The 22,780-nt window shown below is 45.7% G+C and overlaps 1 protein-coding gene across 3 annotated transcripts in view; it reads left to right on the top strand.

Annotated features, from left to right (window-relative positions):
• The window catches only part of CARM1 (coactivator associated arginine methyltransferase 1), a 154,815-nt gene that overhangs the window by 54,387 nt on the left and 77,648 nt on the right, over positions 1-22,780 (top strand). For 2 of the 3 annotated variants that reach the window (XM_039366588.1, XM_039366590.1), the window contains exons 2-5: positions 10,419-10,544; positions 12,370-12,476; positions 12,861-12,965; positions 21,001-21,111. In XM_039366588.1, the coding sequence (XP_039222522.1) occupies positions 10,419-10,544; positions 12,370-12,476; positions 12,861-12,965; positions 21,001-21,111 (449 nt within the window). The remainder of the gene's footprint in view (positions 1-10,418; positions 10,545-12,369; positions 12,477-12,860; positions 12,966-21,000; positions 21,112-22,780) is intronic. The other variant, XM_039366589.1, reaches the window with a different exon arrangement.

Below are 22,780 nucleotides of genomic sequence, written 5' to 3'. Positions count from 1 at the left end.
CACCCCAAAGAACACACAATTACCCAGGTTCTTCTCTAGATTCCCGACACCGGGAACGGAGGGAACGGACGCTCTCCGATGTTGGTGGCCGGCGCAACTCCTGTACGCCTTTCCACCACTCCCATTGATACCGGCAACCATACGCAAGTTGATCCTGGAAGGGGCAGAAGTAGTCTTGATTGCTCCACATTGGCCACGGCGTCCGTGGTTTGCCGACCTTGTGGATCTCTCGATATCACCCCCATGGAGGATTCCCCTGGACCGAGTGATCCTCAGGGCAAACTCTTACATCCAGATCCTCAGTGGCTGCAACTAGCCGCTTGGCACTTGAGCGGCAAAGTTTAGCCAGGCAATCCTACTCAACTGGGGTGATATCGATCATTCAAGCATCAAGGCGTCCTTCGACAAACAGGATCTACGACGCTACATGGAAGGGGTTCTGCAGGTGGTGCTCAATACATTACTTGGATCCACTCTCGGTTACTATTCCAAATATCTTAGACTACTTATTAGAAGGATTAAATAAAGGCCTATCAGCCAACACCATTCGTAGACAGTTAGCAGCCCTCTCAACGGTTCTTTCCTGTGACAATTCAAGTCCCTTGTCGCAACATCCGGCTATTAGCGCCTTTCTAAAGGGAGCAGTCAATACCAGACCACCTGTTGTACATCGGTATCCTTCTTGGGACTTGCCCAGGGTTCTACAAGCCTTGACATCAACCCCATTCGAGCCTCTCAATTCATGCTCTCTCCACCATTTATCCTTAAAGGTAGCCTTTCTAGTGGCTATCACTTCAGCTAGAAAGATCTCGGAATTAGCAGCATTATCAGTCAGAAAGGATCTATGCACTTTCTTCAGGGACAAGGTGGTTTAAACCGGACCCTGCGTTCATCCCAAAGGTAAACAGCATCTTCCACAGGTCTCAAGAAATAATTCTTCCCAATTTTTATCCAAAACTCACACACAGGCTAGAACATCGATGGCACAAACTAGACGTGCATAGAGCTCTGTGTTACTACTTAAAGCGTACTTCCTCTTTCCATAAGTCGGAAGCACTATTTGTTTCCTTCCAACCATCAACTATGGGGAAGAAAGTTTCATCTTCAACTATAGGCAGGTGGATTAGAGCTTGTATAGCCCAAGCCTATGTCTCTCAGGCAATTCCCATGCCCCCACACGTGACAGCTCACTCAACACGCAGCGCTGCCACATCGGCCGCGTGGTCCACACAAGCCTCGGTGGAAGAAATTTGTAGGGCTGCAACTTGGTCTTCTCCCTCCATGTTCGTTAAACATTACCGTGTGGACTCCTTTGCGGCGGCGGATGCTGCCTTTGGTAGAAAGGTGCTACAACAGGTAGTCTCTGCTCAGGATCCAGTGGCCTAGACACTCCCTCCCAGGGGGACATGAGGGCTTTGGTATGTCCCAATCAGGTGGATTCTACATCCATCCTGCTGGAGAAGGGGCGTTGTCTTACCTGAACGCCCCTTTTCTCAGCAGGATGATGTAGAATCCACACACCCCCATACAGTTAGTCTAGGCAGGTGATTAACAAGGAGCTATTACAGAGAATTCATCAAGCAATTCTCGTCTCAGTCAAAACTGGAGTCACGCCCAGAGGAGGGGTGTGGCCAAAGTTTTGACCTAATCTATCGGGCTAGAAGGCTGTCATGAAACCCAATCAGGTGGATTCTACATCATCCTGCTGAGAAAAGGCGTTCAGGTAAGAAAACACCCCTTCTCATGATAATTGAAACTCCACGAGGTGAGACCTTGCATGGAGTGCCAGACCGAAGGAGATTGACAGTTATTTTGTGTTTCTTCCATTTGCAAATAATCGCACTGGAAGGACTCACCTCAGACCCTCCTCCCAAGAAAGCAGAACTCCCAGAAGGATGTCATTTCTAAAGGAACTTTTATTATGAGAAGTTGACAGCAGGCATAGAAGGCAGGATCTGAGGGGTTTCCATGCGAATCAATAAGTTAAAAGAGCACCTGGCAATCCCTACCCAATAGTCCATCCAGTCAGTTTAAACGGGCCAATCTCCAAGTGTGAATCTGCTGTGGGAACAGGGATGATAAGACGCTGTTCCCAAGGTTGTTAGGCCATTAGATCTTTGTGCCTCTTCTTCCACAGCAAGAGATAAGCCAGATTGTCGGAGGAACATTCCTTTCTCACCCCAGGCTGGCATCAAGGGAAATAGTTCAAAGAGCAAGCAAATAGAAACAAAGAGGATACATTGTAGCAGCTATAGTGAAACAAAGAGGATACATTGTAATATCTACGACTTTCCCCCTTCCCCCCAGGAGTATGGCAGAACCCACAGGAATAAAGAATAAAGAAATGACCCCCTTTCCCAACACTGGGTTTTGACATGCCTCCCCCCCCCTTAAAAAATGAGAGATCCACCTGTAGAGGAAGCAAAAATGAAAGAAACATACACACAGGTTAGTCATGTTTGTCAGGATATTTAGCATGAAATTTACTAAGTAATCTTGGGGCTGTGACCTGGTGTTTATGGACCCATTCATTTTGGGAAGGAGGGTCGTTTCTCCAAGCTACTAGAACTAAATACTGTGTGGAGCCATGATACTTCCTAAGTCTATGATTTCTTTGACTTCAAAATGCTGCTCTCCCTCTACCATGATTGGAGGAGGAGGAGGGGCTGCAGCTGGCCTTAAGGGCGAGTTCAATTCTCGTTTTAACAGGCTGCAGTGAAACACTGGTGAACCTGTCTAAGTGTTTTAGGGAATTCCAATTCTACTGTCACTGGATTTATCTGTTTTATGGGGAAAGGCCCCACAAATTTTGGCCCTAGTTTTTTGGATGGTTGTAAGGATTTTAGGTATTTAGTGGACAGGTATACTTTCTCTCCTACTTGGAAAGGCTTGGACTCTGATCGTCTTTTATCTGCCTCAATTTTGTATGCTTCCTTAGTCTCTTCTAAAGCCTTTTTCACAACTGGCCAGGTATTCTGAACTTGTGCAATCCATTCCTTCAAGGAGGGGGTGTTCAGTTTGTTAGATGGTAGTTCAGGCATCGGATTGAAGCTTTGTCCTGTCGCGACTTGGAATAGAGTGAAGCCAGTGCTGGAGTGCACAGCATTATTGTAGGCGACTTCTGCAAAAGGAAGGAGGTCGGTCCAGTTGTCTTGCTGGTAATTTATAAAACATCTCAGATATTACTCCAGTACTGAGTTTGAACGTTGTGTCCAACCATTTGTTTGCAGATGATGACTAGATCAGGGATTTTCAACCAGTGATACAGGTACCACCTGTGGTACATTGGCACCTGGCAGGTGGTACGCGACCATCCTAGAAAAGTGGTAGTGGGGGGGGAATGAGCTGAACCGTTGTCAGCACCACACAAGCCTGAGCAAGAGATGGCTGGAGCTGCAGGGCTATCAGGGCTCAGTGGGAGCGCCAGGATCAGCGCTTCTTCGGGACTGTCAGGGCTCAGTGGAAGCACCAGGATCAGCACGAGGCTCCAGCTGGAGCTCGGCGCTGATCCTGGCGCTTCTGCTGAGCCCAGAAGTGCCGGTCAGCTGGAATGTTGCAGCATCTCCAGGGTCTTGTGATTTACATTCAGATGCTTGGCAACGGATTCATATTTATGACAGTATCCCAGGGTCATGTGAAGTGACCAAAACCTGCTGCAACCACCCAGCAAATGGGGGGAATAAAAACCAAACACCCTCCCACCCCACCCCCACTGCCAATCCTCAACGGAAATGCTCACAACAATGAAAACCTTGAACAGTAGGAAGAGCGCCACTGGGTGGGTAGGCAGGTGCCTTGCTCGGCTGTGGCTTGGGGGCACTTTTTTCAGTGCCATTGTAACTTCGAACAGTCACTAAGCAAACTGTTGTAAGTCGAGGACTACCTGTACTTTATCACTTTTTCCTCTTTTTTTTGGGTCATCAAGTTTTTGACACCTTGCTAGGCGATTGGTGGTACTCGGATATTGCCATATCCTAAAAGTGGTACAATGGGTGAAAAGGTTGAAAAGCCCTGGACTAGATGACAGTCCTTGGGTGGTCCCCAAAAGGTCCAAGAAAGCTTTCCAAAACTCTGATGTGAACTGCACCCCCCTATTGGATATGATCCGTTATGGGGCTCCATGCAGCCAGTATATGTGTTGTACAAACATTCTTGCTAGTGTTTTTGCCGTGGGGATTTTCTGACATGGGATGAAATGCACCTGCTTTGAAAACAAGTCTGTCATGACCCAAATGACCATATTTCTCCCTCTTTCTGGCAGCCTCACGATAAAGTCCATAGATATCTCCCTTCAGGGTGCTGACGGGGTGGCTACCGTCTGCAATAACCCTGGAGTTTTCCTCTGCCTCCGTTTGGCCATGATACAAATGGGAGAGCTGGCTACATAGCTTTCAATGTCCTTTTTTTATTGACGGCCACCAAAATTGCCGCTTCACTAGGTGAAGGGTTTTCACAAACCCAAAGTGTCCAGCTGCTTTGGAATCGTGGTACAGCTGCCTGAAGGTTAGTCTCTGGCTCTTTGGAATGTAGAGTTTCCCCCCACCCATGGTAATCTATCATTCATTGTGCACAAGTTCCTATGGCTTAGGAACCATTCATCTTTTTCTAATGCTTGTCTGAACTCCAACCCTGCAGTGCTTGCTAATGGTTTGGGATTTTTTGCTTGCGCTCACGTAGTGATCGATGCTGCTAATTGTTTCAACAGCATGAGCAGGTTTGTTATTTCGGTTCTGGTGCTATTGTATTACGATAATCATGACAGCGCGTTTGCCAGGAAATTTCCCCCCCTGGCAACTGCTTAATGGTGAAATTGAAATGGGACCACCTCGCTTGCTTGGGGGATAATTTCCTGGGCATTTTTTGAGCCTCTAAGTTTTTATGGTCAGTCCATACTTTAAAGGGGATTTTGTACCCTTCCAGGAAATGTTGCCAGGTTAGGAAAGCCCATCAAACAGCATAAACTTTCTTTTCCCAGACTGCCCATCTTTGCTCAGTTTCCATCAGTTTCCTCGATGTGTAGGCACAGGGTTGCAACTTCCCCTCATTATTCTCCTGAAGCAGTACCACCTCCACCGCCACATCAATGGCATCTGCCTGAATAATGAAAGGTTTTTCGGTGTCCGGGTGTTTTAAGACCAGTTCTACTAAGAATAGTATTTTTAATTTCTCAAAAGCAGTTTGAGACTCCATACTCCATTTCAAAGGCTGGCTGGGTTTCAGCTCCCCCCCCCTTTGGTTTTTAATTGATTCGTGATGGGTAGTGCAATTTGAGCGAAAGAGGGGATGACTTGGTGGTAAAAATTTGCGAACCCAAGAAAGCTTTGCAGTTGTTTCTGGTTGCGTGGCGGAGCCCATTCTAGCACTGCTCAGACCTTTTCTGGGTCCATCTCTATGCCATTCAGGGATATACAATATCTCAGGTAATCAATTCTCTCCTTGTGGAATTCACACCTAGACAGTTTGGCATACAAATGGGCTATGCGTAACTTATTTAATATCGCTCTAACCACTTTCACGTGTTCTTCTTTAGTCTCTATGAATATCAGGATATCATCTAAGTCAGCGGTTCTCAATCTGTGGGTCGCGACCCCTTTTGGGGTCGAACGACCATTTCACAGGGGTCGCCTAAGACCATCAGAAAACACATATTTCTAATAGTCTTAGGAACCGAGACACCGCTCCGCATCTGTCTCCGCATGGCCTCCTCCGCCACGTGCAGAGAGAAAGAAAGAGAGAGGCACTTTCGCTTCCCTTCTCTCTCTCTCTCTCTCTCTCTCTCTCTCTCTCTCTCTCTCTCTCTCTCGGACTTACCTCCTGCAGGGCCCCTGATTGGCCCTGCGCCCAGGTGCCCCACCTCCTGGGAGAAGCACGGCCAGGGCCTCGTGGCTTGGAGCCACCCGGTGAAGCCCCGGGATCCCTGCTGGGAGCGGCCCACTGGAAGCTCCACTGAGCGGGGCAACCCTCCTGCAAGCCGCGGCCCAAGGGAGACCAGCCCCTGCAATCCCTGGCCAGCCCGACCATTGGACCTGCTGGCTGGGAAGGCGCGCCGGAATCCAGGCTGCTGGGAATGAAGAAGGAGATGCGGCAAAGGTAGGAGAGGAGAGCCGCCTCCTGGGGCCCAGCGCTGGCGGTGGCTTCCTTTCCCTCCCCTTCCTCCTCCCCTTCTTCCTCTTGCTGCCCCCAAAGTAGCTCGGGCAGGCGCCGGGACAAGAGGGGTGCCCTGGGGGGAGCAGTTGGGCTGGATGAGGGACTGGCAGGGGCCATGCGGCACTAGCCCCCAGCGCGGCTCCATTGGATGGGCAAAGGGCGAGGCCGGGCAGCACAGAGTCCCAGCTAGGGTGACTGCTTCCTCGCCCTCCTCCTCCCTCCTGTTGCCCCCCCAGGCAGCTCGGGCGGGCACTGCCTCCACCGCGGCTCCATAGATGGTGGAGGGCAAGGCTGGGCAGCACTGAGTCCCAGTGGGGGTGGCGGCCGGGCCGGGGGCAGCAAGGACCCCGACAATGCTGCCTTGTCGCTGCCACTGCCGTCGGAGTCGCTGCCTCCCGTTCTGCTCCCCCTCCCCGCCCGTTGTGAGGACGCACAGAGGCCAGGGGTGGTGGGGACCCCCGACGATACTGCCATAAGAGAGAGAAAGAGAGGAAAGAGAGAGAAACAGCGGAAAAGAAAGAGGAAAGAGAAAGAGAAAGAGGGAGGAAACAGAGAAAGAGGAAAGAGAGAGAGGAAAGAGACTGCCTTCTCAGTTGCTGAGAAAGGGGGAAAAAAGAGCCCTTTCTGCCTCGTTGCTGAAAGCTTTTTTTTTTTTAAACAACCACTCGTTCAGAACTCCTTGGGGCTTGTTTGCATGAGCTTGTGGCAGATCAGTAAATAAAGGGGTGGGGGAGCCAAACGGTCCAAGGCGTTTGCACCCTGAATGTGTGGACGTTGCTTTCATGATTTGCCACCACCACCCCCTCTGTTCCTGTCCTCCTCGGGCAACGTGCTGCTGCTACTGCTGGCTGAGCTGAGCTGCGGTGCTGAGCCAATCCCCACACCTCCTGGTTGCCCGGCCGTGCTTCGCCCTCCGGCCACCCTCCATGCTGCGCCGGAGTCTTCCCTGTGCCGCCCGGCCTGCCTCCCTCACTGTCGGAGGGCATCTGTGTGTGTCTCCAGACCTTACTGGACTATCATCCCCAGCAGCCCTAAAAAGCACTGTGAAAGAGTGGGGAATGCTGGGAGTTGCAGTTCATCACCATCTGGAAAAACATGACTCTCCAAAGATCGATCAGTTCTTCCTTCCATCCATCCAATCATCCATCTCCTTCCCTTCCCCTTCAATCTCTCCTTCCTTCCTTCCTTCCTTCCTTCCTTCCTTCCTTCCTTCCTTTCCCCCTCAATCTCCTTCCTTCTCCATCTCCATCCCTTCCCCTTCAATCTCCTTCCTTCCTTCCTTCCTTCCTTCCTTCCTTCCTTCCTTCCATCTCCTTCCCTTCCCCTTCAATCTCTCCTTCCTTCCTCCCTCCCTCAGTCTCCTTCCTTCTCCATCTCCATCCCTTCCCCTTCAATCTCTCTCCTTCCTTCCTTCCTTCCTTCTTTTCTTCCTTCCTTCCTTCCTTCCTTCCTTCCTTCCTTCCTTCCTTCCTTCCTTCCTTCCATCTCCATCCATTCCCCTTCAATCTCTCTCCTTCCTTCCTTCCTTCCTTCCTTTCCCCTTCAATCTTCCTTCCTTCCATCTTCATCCCTTCCCCTTCAATCTCTCTCCTTCCTTCCTTCCTTCCTTCCTTCCTTCCTTCCTTCCTTCCTTCCTTCCTTTCCCCTTCAATCTTCCATCTCCATCCCTTTCCCTTCAATCTCTCTCTCCTTCCTTCCTTCCTTCCTTCCCCCTTCAATCTCCTTCCTTCCATCTCCATCCCTTCCCCTTCAGTCTTCCTTCCATCTCCTTCCTTTCCCCTTCAATCTTCCTTCCTTCCTTCCTTCCTTTCCCCTTCAATCTCCTTCCTTTCCCTTCCAATCTTTCTTCCTCCCTTTCCCCTTCAATCTCCTTCCTTTCCCCTCCAATCTTCCTTCCTTCCTTTCCCCTTCAATCTTCCTTCCTTCCTTCCTTCTTCAATCTTCCTTCCTTCCATCCATCTCCATCTCCATCCCTTCCCCTTCAATCTCTTTCTCCTTCCTTCCTTCCTTTCCCCTTCAATTTCCTTCCTTCTCCATCACCTTCCTTTCCCCTTCAATCTTCCTTCCTTCCCTTCCCCTTCAATCTCTTTCTCCTTCCTTCCTTCCTTTCCCCTTCAATCTTCCTTCCTTCCTTTCCCCTTCAATCTCCTTCCTTTCCCCTCCAATCTTCCTTCCTTCCTTCTCCATCTCCTTCCTTTCCCCTTCAATCTTCCTTCCTTCCTTCCCCTTCCCTCCCTTCCAACATTTTTGAGCAAGGAAGAGTAAGCTTCTCCAGCAAGCATCGCTATATTGTTTTTGTGATTAATCACTATGCTTTAATTATGTTCACTTCGTAACAATGAAAATACACCCTGCATATCAGATATTTACATTAATATTCATAACAGTAGCAAAATTATAGTTATGAAGTAGCAACTAAAGTAATTTTATGGTTGGGGGTCACCACAACATGAGGAACTGTATTAAGGGGTCACGGGATTAGACAGGTTTTGAGAACCACTGACCTAAGTAGACAAGTACCCCCTTATAAAGGTGCTCTTGGACCCCTCAGATCCTGCTAATGTAAGGACCCGCCTCAGACCCTCTTCCTAAGAAAGCAGAACTCCTGGAATGACTTCATTTCAAAAGGAACTTTTATTAGGAGAAGTTGACAGCAGTTATAGAAGGCAGGAACTGAGGGGTTCCTGCATGAATCAATAGGTTAAAAGAGCAGCTGGCAAATCCCACCTAATAGTCCATCTGGTCAGTTCAAACGGGCCAATCTCCAGGTGTGAATCTGCCGTGGGAACGGGGATAAGACGCAATTCCCAAAGTTGTTTGTCCGTTAGGCCTTTACGCCTCTTTTTCCGCAGCAAGAGATAAACCAGATGGCTGGAGGCACATTCCTTTCTCACCCCAGGTTGGCATCAAGGGGAGAATAGTTCAAAGAGCAAGCAGATAGAGAGAAGTGAAGAGGATAAATTGTAGCAGCTATAGTAAAGCAAAGAGGATAAATTGTAACAGCTATGACTTCCCCCCTCCCCCCCAGGAGTATGGCAGAACCCACAGGAATAAAAAATAAAGAAATGACTTACTGGGTTCTGACACGCACCAACTGTTGTCACCTTATCACCAAGCTGCTTGGCAATAGTCTTGCAGCCCATTACAATCTTGTGTAGGTCTACAATCTTGTCCCTGACATCCTTGGATAGCTCTTTGGTCTTGGCCATGGTGGAGAGTTTGGAATCTGATTGATTGATTGCTTCTGTGGACAGGTATCTTTTATACAGCTAACAAGATGAAATTAAGAGCACTCCCCTTTAAGAGAGAGTTCCTAATCTCTGCTCGTTACCTGTATAAAAGACATCTGGGAGCCAGAAATCTTGCTGATTGATAGATGATCAAATACATATTTCACTCATTAAAATGCAAATCAATTTATAACTTTTTTGAAATGTGTTTTTCTGTATTTTTTTGTTGCTATTCTGTCTTTCACTGTTAAAATAAATCTACCATTAAAATTATAGACTGATCATTTCTCTGTCAGTGGGAAAATGTACAAAATCAGCAGGGGATCAAATAATTTTTTCCCTCACTGTACCTAGTTTGGATAATGAAACATCTACAATAATACAACCAATCTCAGAGGGCACTGAGGACCCCTCATTTCAACCATGGGTTACAAATATTCTCCTTTATTAGAAAAATGTCTGCTCACTTTCCTGAACATTTCTAGAAACTGCCAATAGGAATTTCTTGTCAGATATAAAAATAAGAAGCTAGAGAATTAGTAAAGGCAACTACAGAAAAGCTAAAGGCAACTTTGAAATAATCTGTAGGGAGCCATGGTGATACAGTGATTAGAATATAGTATTGCAGGCTAATTCTGCCCACAGCCAGGGAGTTCAATCCTCACCAGCTCAAGGGTGATTCAGCCTTCCATCCTTCGAAGGTCAGTAAAATGAGGACCCAGATTGTTGCAGGCAATAAGCTGACATTTGTAAATCACTCAGAGAGTGCTGTAAAGGACTATGAAGCAGTATACTGTATAAGTCTAAGTGCTATTGTTAGTGCTAGTTCTACTGGTCATGATCTATCCCTATGAGTAGGCCTAACATGCCCCTGAATATCTATTGATAACATACACGGGCATGTGAATGAGATAATCTGCTCCTGTTCTATTTGTGGATTTTGCATCTGACAGTTTGGAAAGTAGGAATGGTTCAGAATGGCTTTCTCCATCTTGAAAAAGCAAAATGTGTATCATTGTTTTTTTCTCTTTTCTTTCCTAGAAGATGATGTTTGTGTATTCAAGTGTTCTGTATCAAAGGAGACAGAATGCAGCCGAGTGGGAAAACAGTCCTTTATTATCACATTGGGATGCAATAGTGTCCTTATACAATTTGCAGCGCCAAGTGGTATGTACTAGCAATTTTGAGTTGTTGTTTTTGAAGTTTTGGGGAACAATAATATTGCACTGGCAAATAATTCTATGCACCGCCAACACATAGATTTTCAGGATGGATAAACATCCATCATATTAAATAATTCAGTCTGACATACTCTCCTATGACATCATTTGCATTGATTGTTCTCCTTAATAGAAGTTTTGGACCATCAAGTGGCAAAGTCATGCCTTGTTTAGCCCAACTGTCTAGATTTTAATTTTAAACCTTTGCTATTTATGTTGTATTCAGTAGACAGGTTGGACAGTTGTTGGAACATTTGGAAAAGTTAAGATATAAGAGAAAGGATATTTGGGGGAAAAACAAAAAAACAAAATTTTGTTTATCATGCTAAAATTATAACATTTGTATGGACAGTTATCTGTACTTAATTTAACTTAAATGTGACTATAGGATTTTGATACTATTCACCTCTATTTGTTAATAAAAATGTACATTCTCTTTTGGTGTCCAAAAATTAACTAAATATATATGTAGTATTAGAGAAGAAATTTCAAGTAGTTCTGCCATTTGTAAGCATGAACTAGTATTGAAAAGTGATGCACAGTTTAAAGTTGCTCCTTGATCCTCAGTTGTCACTGGATTCACAGTTGATTATTGTGACCTGGACTACATTGGCATAGATGTGTCTAGGGTGCTAGCTGTGATCCTTGCAGCGATGATTTAGACATAGTAATAGTTATCCGTGCATTAGTTACCTCGTGCTTAACTACTGCAACATGTTGTATGTAGGTATTGCTTGAGAGGCATCTAAGAATTGCAGTTGGGCCAAAATGTATTCCTTAAACAGTAGAAAGTATAGGAATTGTATGATTCCTGTTTGGAAAGATCTCTACTCCTTACTGATTGCTTCCTGGGCATAGTTGATACGTTGATGTTGACCTTTAAAGCCCCACACAGCTTAGACTGCATCTTTTATAATGAAGGTAGCTGTTCATGGAAATCAGCAAGAGAAGAATTTTTGAAAAAGATGCCCTGCCGACAGAGGCTTGTTTGTCTCATCTCTTGTTTCAGACTATGAATGTTCTCCCTTGAGAGGAAAATTTTGTGAAATGGAGAACATATCACTTCCACATTAGCTGATTTTAATCTGTTGATCTGAATATTACATTTAAATTTAGCATTTTTATTTGAAATGTTCTAACTGCTATGAGTAAGCAAAAAAGCAAGGCATAAATCCAGTAAATAAATGAAGTAATTTATAAATGTACAGGTAGTCCTCAACTTATGACCACAACTGACACACAACTTATAACCACATTTATGTTGTTAAGTTTGTTAAATGAGTTTGCCCCCATTTTATGACTTTTCTTGCCACAGTTGTTAAGTGAATCACTGCAGTTGATAAGTTAGTAATCTGGTTGTTAAGTGAATCCAGCTTCCCCACTAATGTTGCTTGCCACAAGATTGCAAAAGGTGATCACATGACTCTGGGACACTGCAAAGGACCAGTTGCCAAGCATCTGAATTTTGATCACATGATCATGGGAATGCTGCAAAGGTCATAACTATGAAAAACAGTCATAAGTCACATTTTTCATTGCCTTTGTAACTTTGCACGGTCACCAAACAAACTGTTGTAAGTCAAGGACTACCTATATCACATAACCTGATTAAATGTTCCTAGAGAAAAGCCCTGGGCAAGTGTTCCCATAAAAATCAGGTACCAATAGGTTTTGGATTACATCTCCACTCAAGTTGTTTGTATCCTTTTTGGATGTGATTGGGGCAATGTTTTTTTGAAATCTGAAAAGCAATGTTTTGGCTTTATCTTTAGACTTCTGCTCATTTTATAATATCTTGAAAAATTGCCGAGGCCACAGCATGGAGCAGTCAGTATTCAGTGAGCGCACAGAGGAATCATCTGCTGTGCAATACTTCCAGGTAGGTGACTTCAACAATTGTTTTTTTCTGGTGGAGGGGAGGGAGGAACTATGTCAGTTCCTTGGATCCACTGGTGAAGATCTGTTGCTTGCATGCTCTTTAAAACAAACTGTAGAGGGCTAGCTAATGAAGAAATTAAGTAGGACTTTTCCTGCTGGAAAGTCATGTAGATTCTTGACATGCTTAAAATGCAGGAAAATTACCAATACACAGCTCAGGGATTTGAACAGAAACTACAGATTCTTAAGTGCCAGGGTCTCGGACATGGGCCCAAGATTACCCGGTCTTAGGTGTTGGAAATGTTAGAGAGCATTTTCTAAAATTGTAGCATTCTTTTCTGTGAGTGCATTGGTTTTAGCAGATACTTTTTCTTTCCTCTTTTAGTTTTATGGATACTTATCCCAACAGCAAAATATGATGCAGGATTATGTCCGAACAGGCACATATCAGAGAGCAATCCTGCAAAACCACAGTGATTTCAAAGATAAGGTAAGGCTAAAGTTTAATAATGCCTTAAGTGCAACCAATGAAGATTCCTTCTGAATATTGCATAGTTGGTAACGGGTAAGACTGAATTTACATATTGTAAATATATATTCAAATATCATATCTAAGTCACATTACTCTAATATTTTGCTTAGTCTATCTGGAAATGATGGAACCTTGAAGAATTTGAAAAAGAAGGATGTCTGATTTAGTAACACAGGGATAGTGCAATAAATGAGGTGCAACCCCCCCCCGGTTTCTCTCATATAAGATACTGTTGAACAGGAAAATTTTGATCTGCAGCTATAATACTGGATGAAGCTCGAAAGGCAAGGTACACAATTTGAGATTTCTAATAATCCATTGCTGTAAATTGAATTACAGGTAGAGCTGATAGCCAGGGAGCAGGCATTATCAGCTTCCATTTGTTCATCAACTACACTGTTTTCTAGAGATAACTATGCCATAATTATTAATGCCCTAATTACAAATATTTTGAATTGCTGCAGATCTCCTAATCTGGTGCCCTCCAGATTCATTGGACATTAATTCTCAAAAAGTTGTGCATAAGCATTCAAGTTGTGTCTTCTTCAAAGCAATTTTTCTGCTTTGGATCCAAAGCTGCATATCTTTAATAAATACACTAATAATAAACAAATTTAGAACTCTGAGCATTGGAACCAGAGCTTGGCTTTAGGATCCACTCTTCCAGATGTTGTAGCTGTAAGGACCTGCCTCAGTTAAGCTTCCTAAGAAAGCAGAACTCTTGAAATTTGCATTGTCTCAACAGGAACTTTTATTGGAAGGTATTGATAGCAGGATTTGAGGATTTCCCATGCAAAATATTACATTAAAAGAGCTCTTTCAAACCCCACCCCAACTGTCCATCCAGCTGGTTTGAATTGAGCCAATCCATAGGTGTTAAGTTGTTGTGGAAAAGAACTGATAAGGTGCCGTTCTCAAGGCTGTCAGGTTTCTCCGCAGCTTCTTTCCCTCCATCTGGAGATAAGGCCAAAAGCACATTCCTTTCACACCCCAAGAAAGATACTTCAAAGGGGATAAAGCAAAACAAAGGAAGTATACAGCAGAACACCCTCAGGCCCCCCGCCCATCAATAGAATGGCAGAACCTGAAAATGAGGGCATAGGAAAGAAATACAAAATACATTGAGGTTCTGATATGCCGCCCTCCCCCTCTTAAAAAAAGAGAGATCCACCTGGAGAAGAGAAAATAATAACAGGAAGAGAAAATGAAACATAGTGGTAATCAGGTTTATCCGGGTAACGAGTATGAAAATGTTTGAGCAGTCTAGAGGCCCTCACTTGCTTTTTATGTACCCACACATTCTGGGGGGCCAGGAGGTCTTTCCATACCACTAAGTATTGGGTAGACCCATGGTATTTTCTGGAGTCTAAGATTTCCCTGATTTCAAAATGTTATTCCCCTTCCACCATAATTGGTTGTGGTGGAGGGGCTATTGCTGGCCTTAAGGTGAATTCATTTCAGGTTTTAGCAAACTACAGTGAAATACCAGATGGACCTGTTTTAATGTTTTAGGGAGTTCAAGCTCTACTGTGACTGGGTTGATGATGCGTTTAATAGGGAAGAGTCCCACAAATTTTGGCCCTAACTTCTTTGAGGATTGCAGGGATTGCAGAAACCTAGTGGAGAGATATACCCTGTCCCCCACCCTAAAAGGTTTGGGCTCCACACTTTTTTTTGTCTACCTGTACTTTATAAGCTTCAATAGCTTCATCTAAGGCATTTCTAACCACTGGTCACGTATTTTGCAATTCCTCAAGGGGACGGATGATAGGTTCATTGTCAAGCAATTCAGACATCGGGTTGAAGCTCTAGCCTATAGCCACATGGAAAGGTCTGTAACCAGTACTGGAATGCATTGCATTGTTATAAACTACTTCAGCAAATGGTAGCAGATCAGTCCAATTGTCTTATTGATAATTTATGAAGCATCTCAGATATTGTTCTAGCACTGAGTTCATTTGTTCTGTCCCCCCCATTTGTTTGAGGATGATGACTAGATGACAGACCCTGATCTGTGCCCAAAAATGCTCTCTAGAACTTGGAGGTGAACTGGACCCCCCTATCCAAGATTATGCATTTTGGAGCTCCATGTAGCCCAGCAGTTCTCAACCTGTGGATCGCGACCCCTTTGGGGGTCGAACAACCCTTTCACAGGGGTCACCTAAGACCATCGGAAAACACATATTTCCGATGGTCTTAGGAACTGAGACACCATTCCGCATCCGTCTCCGCATGGCCTCCTCCGCCATTTGCAGAGAGAGAGAGACAGAGAGGCACTTTTGCTTCCCTTCTCTCTCTCAGGCGGACTTACCTCGTGCAGGGCTCCTGATTGGCCCTGCGCCCAGGTGCCCCACCCCCTGGGAGAAGTGCGCCCAGGGCCTCGTGACCTTGGAGCCGCCCGGGAAAGCCCCGGGATCCCTGCTGGGAGCGACCCGCTGGAGGCTCCGCTGAGCGGGCCAGCCCTCCCACAAGCTGCAGCCCAAAGGAGACCAGCCCCTGCGATCCCCAGCCAGCCCAACCATTGGACCTGCTGGCCGGGAAGGCGCGCCGGAGTCCAGGCTGCCGGGAAGGAAGAAGGAGATGCAGCAAAGGTAGGAGAGGATAGCCACCTCCTGGGGCCCGGCACTGGCGGCGCCTTCCTTGCCCTCCTCTTCCTCCTCCCCTTCTTCTTCCTGTTGCCCCCAAGGCGGCTTGGGCGGGCGCTGGGGCAAGAGGGGTGCTGGCAGAGGGCTGCGCAGCAGCAGCCCCCACCATGGCTCCATCTATGGGCGGAGGGTGAGGCCAGGGACTGGCAGAGGGGCTGGCAGGGGCCGCCCAATACCAGCCCCCACCGCGGCTCCATCAATGGGTAGAGGGTGAGGCCAGGCAACGTGAAGTCCCAGCAGGGGCAGCGGCCGGGCCAGGGGCAGCAGGGACCCCCAACGATGCTGCCGTGCTGCCGCCACCAGCGGAGCCACTGCCTCCTGTCCTGCTCCCCTTCCCCGCCCGTTTGGCTGACGATGCGGCGGCAGCCAGGCTGGGGGCAGCAGCGAGGAACCCCAACGATGTTGCTGTGGAGCCGCCGCTGTCACCGCCGCCGCTGCCTCCCGTCCTGCTCCCCCTCCCTGCCCGTTCAGCTGAGGACGTGGCGGGGCAGTGGCCGGGCCAAGGGCAGCAACGAGGAACCCCAACGATGCTGCCGTGCCGCCGGAGCCACTGCCTCCTGTCCTGCTCCCCCTCCCTGCCCGTTCAGCTGAGGATGCGGCGGAGGCTGGGCCGGGGGCGGTGGGGATCCCCGACGATGCTGCCATAAGACAGAGAAAGAGAGGAAAAGAGAGAGGAAAGTGAGAGAAAGAGAAAGAGGGAGGAAACAGAGAAAGAGAGAGAGGAAAGAAAGAGAAAGAGGGAGAGGAAAGAGAAAAAGAGAGGAAAGGGAAAGAGAGAGGAAAGAGGGAGAGAGAGAAGAAAGAGAGGAAAGAGAGAAAGAGAAGAGAAAGGAAAGAGAAAGAGGAAAGAGAGAGAGGAAAGAGAAACAGTAAAAGAGAGGAAAGAAAGGGAAAGAGGTAGGAAAGAGAGAGAGAGAGAGAGAGAGAGAGAGGAAAGAGGGAGAGGAATGGCGCTTCTCCAACCAGGCTGGGTGGAGCCAGCAGAGCGGCCTTCCTGCCCCCCCTCCGGCCAGCTGGATTGGGGGTTGGGGGTCACTACAACATGAGGAACTGTATTAAAGGGTCGCAGCATTAGGAAGATTAAGAACCACTGATGTAGCCGATAGACATGTTGCACAAACATCATAGCCAAGGCCTTAGCAGTTGGAATTTTTTGGCAAGAAATGAAAGGGACTTGTTTGGAGAACAAATCCGTCAATACCCAAATGACAGTGTTCCCAGTGCTTTGTGGTAGCTCTACGATAAAGTCCATAAAGATCTCTCTCCATGGTGCTGAAGGGCTCGCAACTACCTGTAGGAGGCCAGGTGTTTTTTCCTGTCTTCATTTAGCTGCTATGCAAACAGGGAAATTGGCTACATAGCTGTCAATGTCCTTTTTTAAAGATGGCCACCAGAATTGTCTCTTTATCAGGTGGAGGGTTTTCACAAACCAAAAGTGTCCCACTAGTTTTGAATCATGGCAGTTTTGCATGAATTTTAATCTCTGGGTTGTAGGGATCTATAGTTTCCCCCCCACCCATGGCAGTCCATCTCGCATTGAGCAAAGTTTTCGTGGTTGAGGAACCACTCGTCCTTCTCCAGAGCTTGCTTGAATTCGGTGGCTGCTGTCCTGTCAAGGGTTGAGGCGCTCTTTGCTCATGGCATCTGTGATAGGATGTCTGCCAAGAGGTTTTTCCCTCCAGGTAAGTACTGGAAAGTAAAATTGAATTGATGGAAGTGTTAGGCCCATTGAGCCTGTTTGGGGGACAGCTTCCTAGGAGACTTTAGTGCTTCGAGGTTTTTATGACCAACCAAGGCATCTTGTTCCCTCCAAGTGAGTAGGGCCCAGCACACAGCATAAGCCTCCTTCTCCCAGACCGCCCATCTTTGCTTGGTTTCTACGAGTTACTTTGAGATGTAGGCACAAGGTTGCAATTGGCTTTACTGGTTCTCCTGGAGCAGTACTGCATCCACTGCTACATCGCTGGTATCGGCCTGGATGACAAACGGTTTCTCTTGATCTGGGTGCTTTAGCACTGGCTCCGCAGAAAAAAAGTCATTTTAATTTTTCAAATACTGACTGGCATTCCATAGTCCACTTTAGCAGCTGGCTAGGTTTTGGCTTTTCCTCTTGTTTTTAGCAAGTTAGTAATGAGGACTGCGATCTGAGCGAAGGAGGGAAATACTCCCTGTAGATCAAACGGGAGTACTTTGAACTGGAAGCACCCCAAGGGGCAGTTGAATGCAGTTTTCCACTCATCTCCCTCCTTCATTCTATCCAGTAATATGCTTCTTGCAGATCTAGCTTGGAGAAAATCTTTCTCTTCGGGAGATGGGCTAGCATGTCCTTCATGAGTGGCAAGGGGTAGACATTGTCCATGCACACAGCATTCAAGCATGTATAATCTACGCAGAGACGAGACCGCAGCCATTTTGGTCTTGCTGGTTGAATGATGCCATGCATCAAATTCTTATCTATGAATTTGCATAGCTCCTCTAACTCTCAGGGGTCATCGAATAGAGCTTGGGTTTTGGCAGCTTAGCTTCAGGCATGATCTCAATAGCACAGGAAGTGGGACGGTAAGGGGGCAATTCATCAGATTCCCTTCTCACTAAAGATCTCAGCCAAGTCCTGGTACTCCCTGGGTATGCCTTCTGATTCCCGATCGTTGATAGCTGCCACCACCTCAGGCTCACACTTCTCTTTGGTGCTGCGGTGGCTATTGGGCAAGTGGGGTTTCCCTTTGGGAACCTGTCCTCCAGTTCACCCATGGGTTCCATTTTTTAGTCATACCAGTCCTAGGATTAGGGGCCATTCCATGCCAGGGGTCACTATAAAAGTCAAAGTCTCAGCGTGGTCCCCTATGGTTAGTTTTACTGGCATCATGACAAAGGTGGCCAAGATGCCCCCTATAATAAAGCCATCTAATTAACCGAATGAAACAGGCTTCTTCAGTTTCTTCACATGGATCCCCAGATTTCTCACTAGGATTGGGCTTATTAAACATCTGGTGCAGCCCGAGTCCAGTAAAGCCTTTAGGGCTACCTTCTCTCCATCCCTGGGATCAGCATTTCTATGTGCCTGGTAATGGGTGTGATGGGTCCACTTACCAAGGGCTCATCATCGGAGTCACTGTCAGACGTCTGGTCCCTTCTCTGGTGGGGTTCGAGTTCCCCCTCCCGTTTTCTTGGAGGGCTGTAACTCCATGACCTCAGCCCTTATCATCGCCATCTCCCTGGGGCACTGGGTGTTTTTATGGGTTCCCCCCCCCAGCCTATCTCCTTTTCTCACCGGAGTCTTCGAATGACACTCCATAGCTAGATGGCCCACTTTGCCGATGTCCAGGCTCCGACTAACAAAACACTTCAAAGAACTTTCGGGCATTGTTTATCCTAAAAAGTCTTTAATCGTGAAACAAAGTGTTGGTACAGCATGGTGGATGCCGAGATCTGAATGGATGTTTTTGCTTTGACAGCCACTTTTAAAGCAGGCAGTTGAGCGCAGGGTCACTGCAGTGGTTTTTGTCACTTCTCGCTTCCTCTCCAGTGGGGAGCATTTCCACACTTGATCGAAATGATGTTGATTTCGGGCTTGATTGATCTCTGCTTCCTCAGCTAGGATGCACCAGTTGTGGAGACAGGTAGGGGCTCCTTGGGCAATATACACATGGTAGAGGTTCAGCTCATCCTTGAAACAGCTTACTAAAATGTCCTCTGGCCAGTTGAGACAACAAGCCAGATCTCGGAATTCTTCAGTGTATTTGGTCACGGGGCATCGACCCTGCCTAACAGTTTTAATCCAATCCCTGGCCTTCCAGTCAGCCAAGGGATCCTTGAACCCCCGTCTCAGTGCTGCCATGAATCAATTGAAATTTCAAAGCTTCGGCGCCTCCACCTTTTGCAAGGTGACCATCCACCAAGCTGCTGCACCTTCTAGGGCCAGGGTGACGACCCTGACCTGGGCGCTCTCGCTAGGGATCTCCTGGCCATACTCCTGCATGTAACCCAGGATGTGGGCCAGGAAAAAACCTAGTTGCTAGGGATCCCCATTGTATTCCACATCAAGGGGGGGGAGTCTTATGTTCGATATGGCGGGGCCCCTCCTTCTGGCTCTGTGCCCATCACCACTGACTAGTGTAGCTCAAGCTGGGGTCGTTGCTGCGGTGGCGGTTCCTGCGGTGTCCATGGCATTGGCAGAGGTGGCTGAGTTGGAGGGTTCACTTTCCCCCCTTCTAACTTCCTCCTCCAGCTTTCCTCATCTCTGTCTCTGCAAGGGTCTGTTTCTTTCTCAAAGTTTTTGAAAGCTCCATCATGAGACTTATGGCTTGTTAAGGAAGCGATCGTCTCGTTTCGGCCTTTTATCCTCCTCTTCGCTGAGGTTGGGTGACCGCTCCATTTCCTGTTTCCAGCCTAGCTTGTGGCTGCCAAGTCTGATGGTCACTTTCCGGGACCTTCCTTCCCAGTCCTCCTTCCCAATGCTGATCAACCACTTTGGTTTTGAGAGGGTCTCCCCAGTTGTAGCCTCATCTCCCAAGCCAGAAGAATTAGAGGAGCTGTCGCTAAGGCAAGCCTTCGGGGGGGGGGTTGCTACCCAGCACTCACTTTCTTCCCTCTTGCTGCAATGGTTAGACATTGCTTGCAACCATGCACCGTGGAAAACCCATAGTAGGGGTTTTCTTCCCTCTGGGTTGACCACTTTGCAGATCCTGCCTAATGTAAGGACCTGCCTCAGTTAAGCCTCCCAAGAAAGCAGAACTCTTAAAACTTGCATTGTCTCAACAGGAACTTTTATTGGAAGCTATTGATAGCAGGATAATAAGTCAGGATCTGAGGATTTCCCATGTGAAATGTTACATTAAAAGGGCCCTTCCAAACCCCACCCCAAATGTCTATCTGGCTAATTCAAACCCCACCCCAAATGTCTGTCTGGCTAATTTGAATTGAGCCAATCCATAGGTGTTAAATTGATGTGGGAAAGAACCGATAAAGTGCCATTCTCAAGGCTGTCAGGTTTCTCTGCGGCTTCTGTCTCTCCACCTGGAGATAAGACAGATAGCTGAAAGCGCATTCCTTTCACACCCCAAGAAAGATACTTCAAAGGGGATAGAACAGAGCAAAGGAAGTATACAGCAGAACACCCTTAGGTTCCCTTCCCACCAATAGAATGGTAGAACCTGAAAATGAGGGCATAGGAAAGAAATACAAAATACATTGGGGTTCTGACAGTAGCTATCAGTAAGGATGACTTAGTTTTATCTTACATATTTAGTATTTAATAAATATTTAATCAATTGTAAAACTACATTTTATAGAAAAGTTTTTACTGATATTTAGTTTTTATGATTTTATTGATTTAATTTTTCCTCCAGATTGTATTAGATGTTGGCTGTGGTTCTGGCATCCTGTCATTTTTTGCAGCCCAAGCTGGAGCAAGAAAAATTTATGCAGTGGAAGCAAGCACGATGGCTCAACATGCAGAGGTTAGTTGTTAGTCAGCGACTACAATCCCAACTCTCCTGTTGAGGTTGTTAAATGACCATACCAGGGATATTTCAAGTTGGGAGAGTTCTTTTTTTTTTTAATTAAAAATTTTTAAGATTTTACAATAAAAACCCCTTCCCCAATCCCTCCCAACCCACCCCAAAACCCTCCCCCATTCTTCCCAGAGCTGAATACAGGCTTAACTAGAACTTAAAAGAAAAAAAGTTTTAAGCCCAAATAAACCTTAAGCAAATATAATTACACTCAATAAACAAATTGTAAAATACTTTAACTCCATTATATATAAAAAACAAAAAGAGGGGAAAAAAGGGAAGATAAAAAAATAAAAAATAAATAAAAAATTAAAGAATAATAATAATTACACTTCTAGATAATATCTTAAACTTTAAATATAAATTATTCGAAAGCTAGATAATATTTTTTTATATCATACTTATATTGTATAAAATTTATCCATCTTTTCCACACCAAGAGATACTTCTCTTGCAATTGATCTTTCAAGAAAGCCGAAATTTTTGCCATTTCCGCTAAGTAAGAAACTTTAAAAAACCATTCTTGCAAAGTAGGCAAAGATTCCTTCTTCCAATATTGCCCTATTAACAACCTAGCTGCAGTAATTAAATTTAACATTAAAATAATCTGTTTGTCATCACAATCCGGAACAATACCCAACAAAAACCATTTGGAGTAAATTTTATCCTTCTTTTAAAAATTCTTTGAATATTCCACCATATCTTAATCCAAAAAGCTTTTATACTTTTACATGACCACCAGATATGATAATAAGTAGCATCCAAGCAACCACATCTCCAACATTTAGGCTGCAGGTTTGAATACATACGAGACATTTTTTGTGGATCAAGGTGCCATCTATAAAACATTTTATAAAAATTTTCCCGTAGATTTTGGGCTTGCGTGAATTTAACATTCCTCACCCAAATAATTTCCCATGTATCTAATAAGATCGGTTTATCAAAATTTTGTGCCCACTTAACCATACAATCTTTAACTAACTCTGCTTCTGAATCCAATTCCACCAAGACACCATAAATTCTTTTAATATGGATTCGACTTTGATCTCTAATTTGTTTTAACAAATTCTCATCCTCTCTGAGCAAGCCCACATTATAATCTATCTTCCATCTTTCCAATAGTTGTCTATACTGAAACCATGAATAAATAATATTTTCTTGTGCTAATTCATCCGTAGATTTTAATTGCCAATTTTTACCATCCCACTTAAGTAATTGTGTATAAGAAATAGTATCCATCTTAACTCCTCTCCTTATTCCTTCTATTGCATGCCATGGAATAGCCCATAATGGAATTCTTGAATCACTTCTATAATATTTCTTCCAAACCTGAAGTAAAGAAGTTCTTAAGATATGAGATCTAAAAACCCTATCAACCTTTTTATTATAAATTAAATAGGCATGCCATCCAAAAAGTAAATCCCATCCCTCCAGAAGAGTATATCTACATTTGTTAGGTTAACCCAATCACTGATTAATGTTAAGACCACAGCATCATAATACAATTTCAAATTCAGTACCTTAAGTCCACCTCTCTCTCGTATATCTTGTATAATTTTAAGTTTTACTCTTGATTTTTTCCCTGCCCAGATAAATTTATTGATACCTTTCTGCC

The sequence above is a fragment of the Crotalus tigris genome, unplaced genomic scaffold (genome assembly GCF_016545835.1).
Source record: "Crotalus tigris isolate CLP2741 ecotype Arizona unplaced genomic scaffold, ASM1654583v1 scf7180000020347.5012614909:4044961, whole genome shotgun sequence".
In the NCBI taxonomy this organism is placed as follows: Eukaryota; Metazoa; Chordata; class Lepidosauria; order Squamata; family Viperidae; genus Crotalus; species Crotalus tigris.
This window is presented reverse-complemented; position numbering and strand designations above follow the sequence as displayed.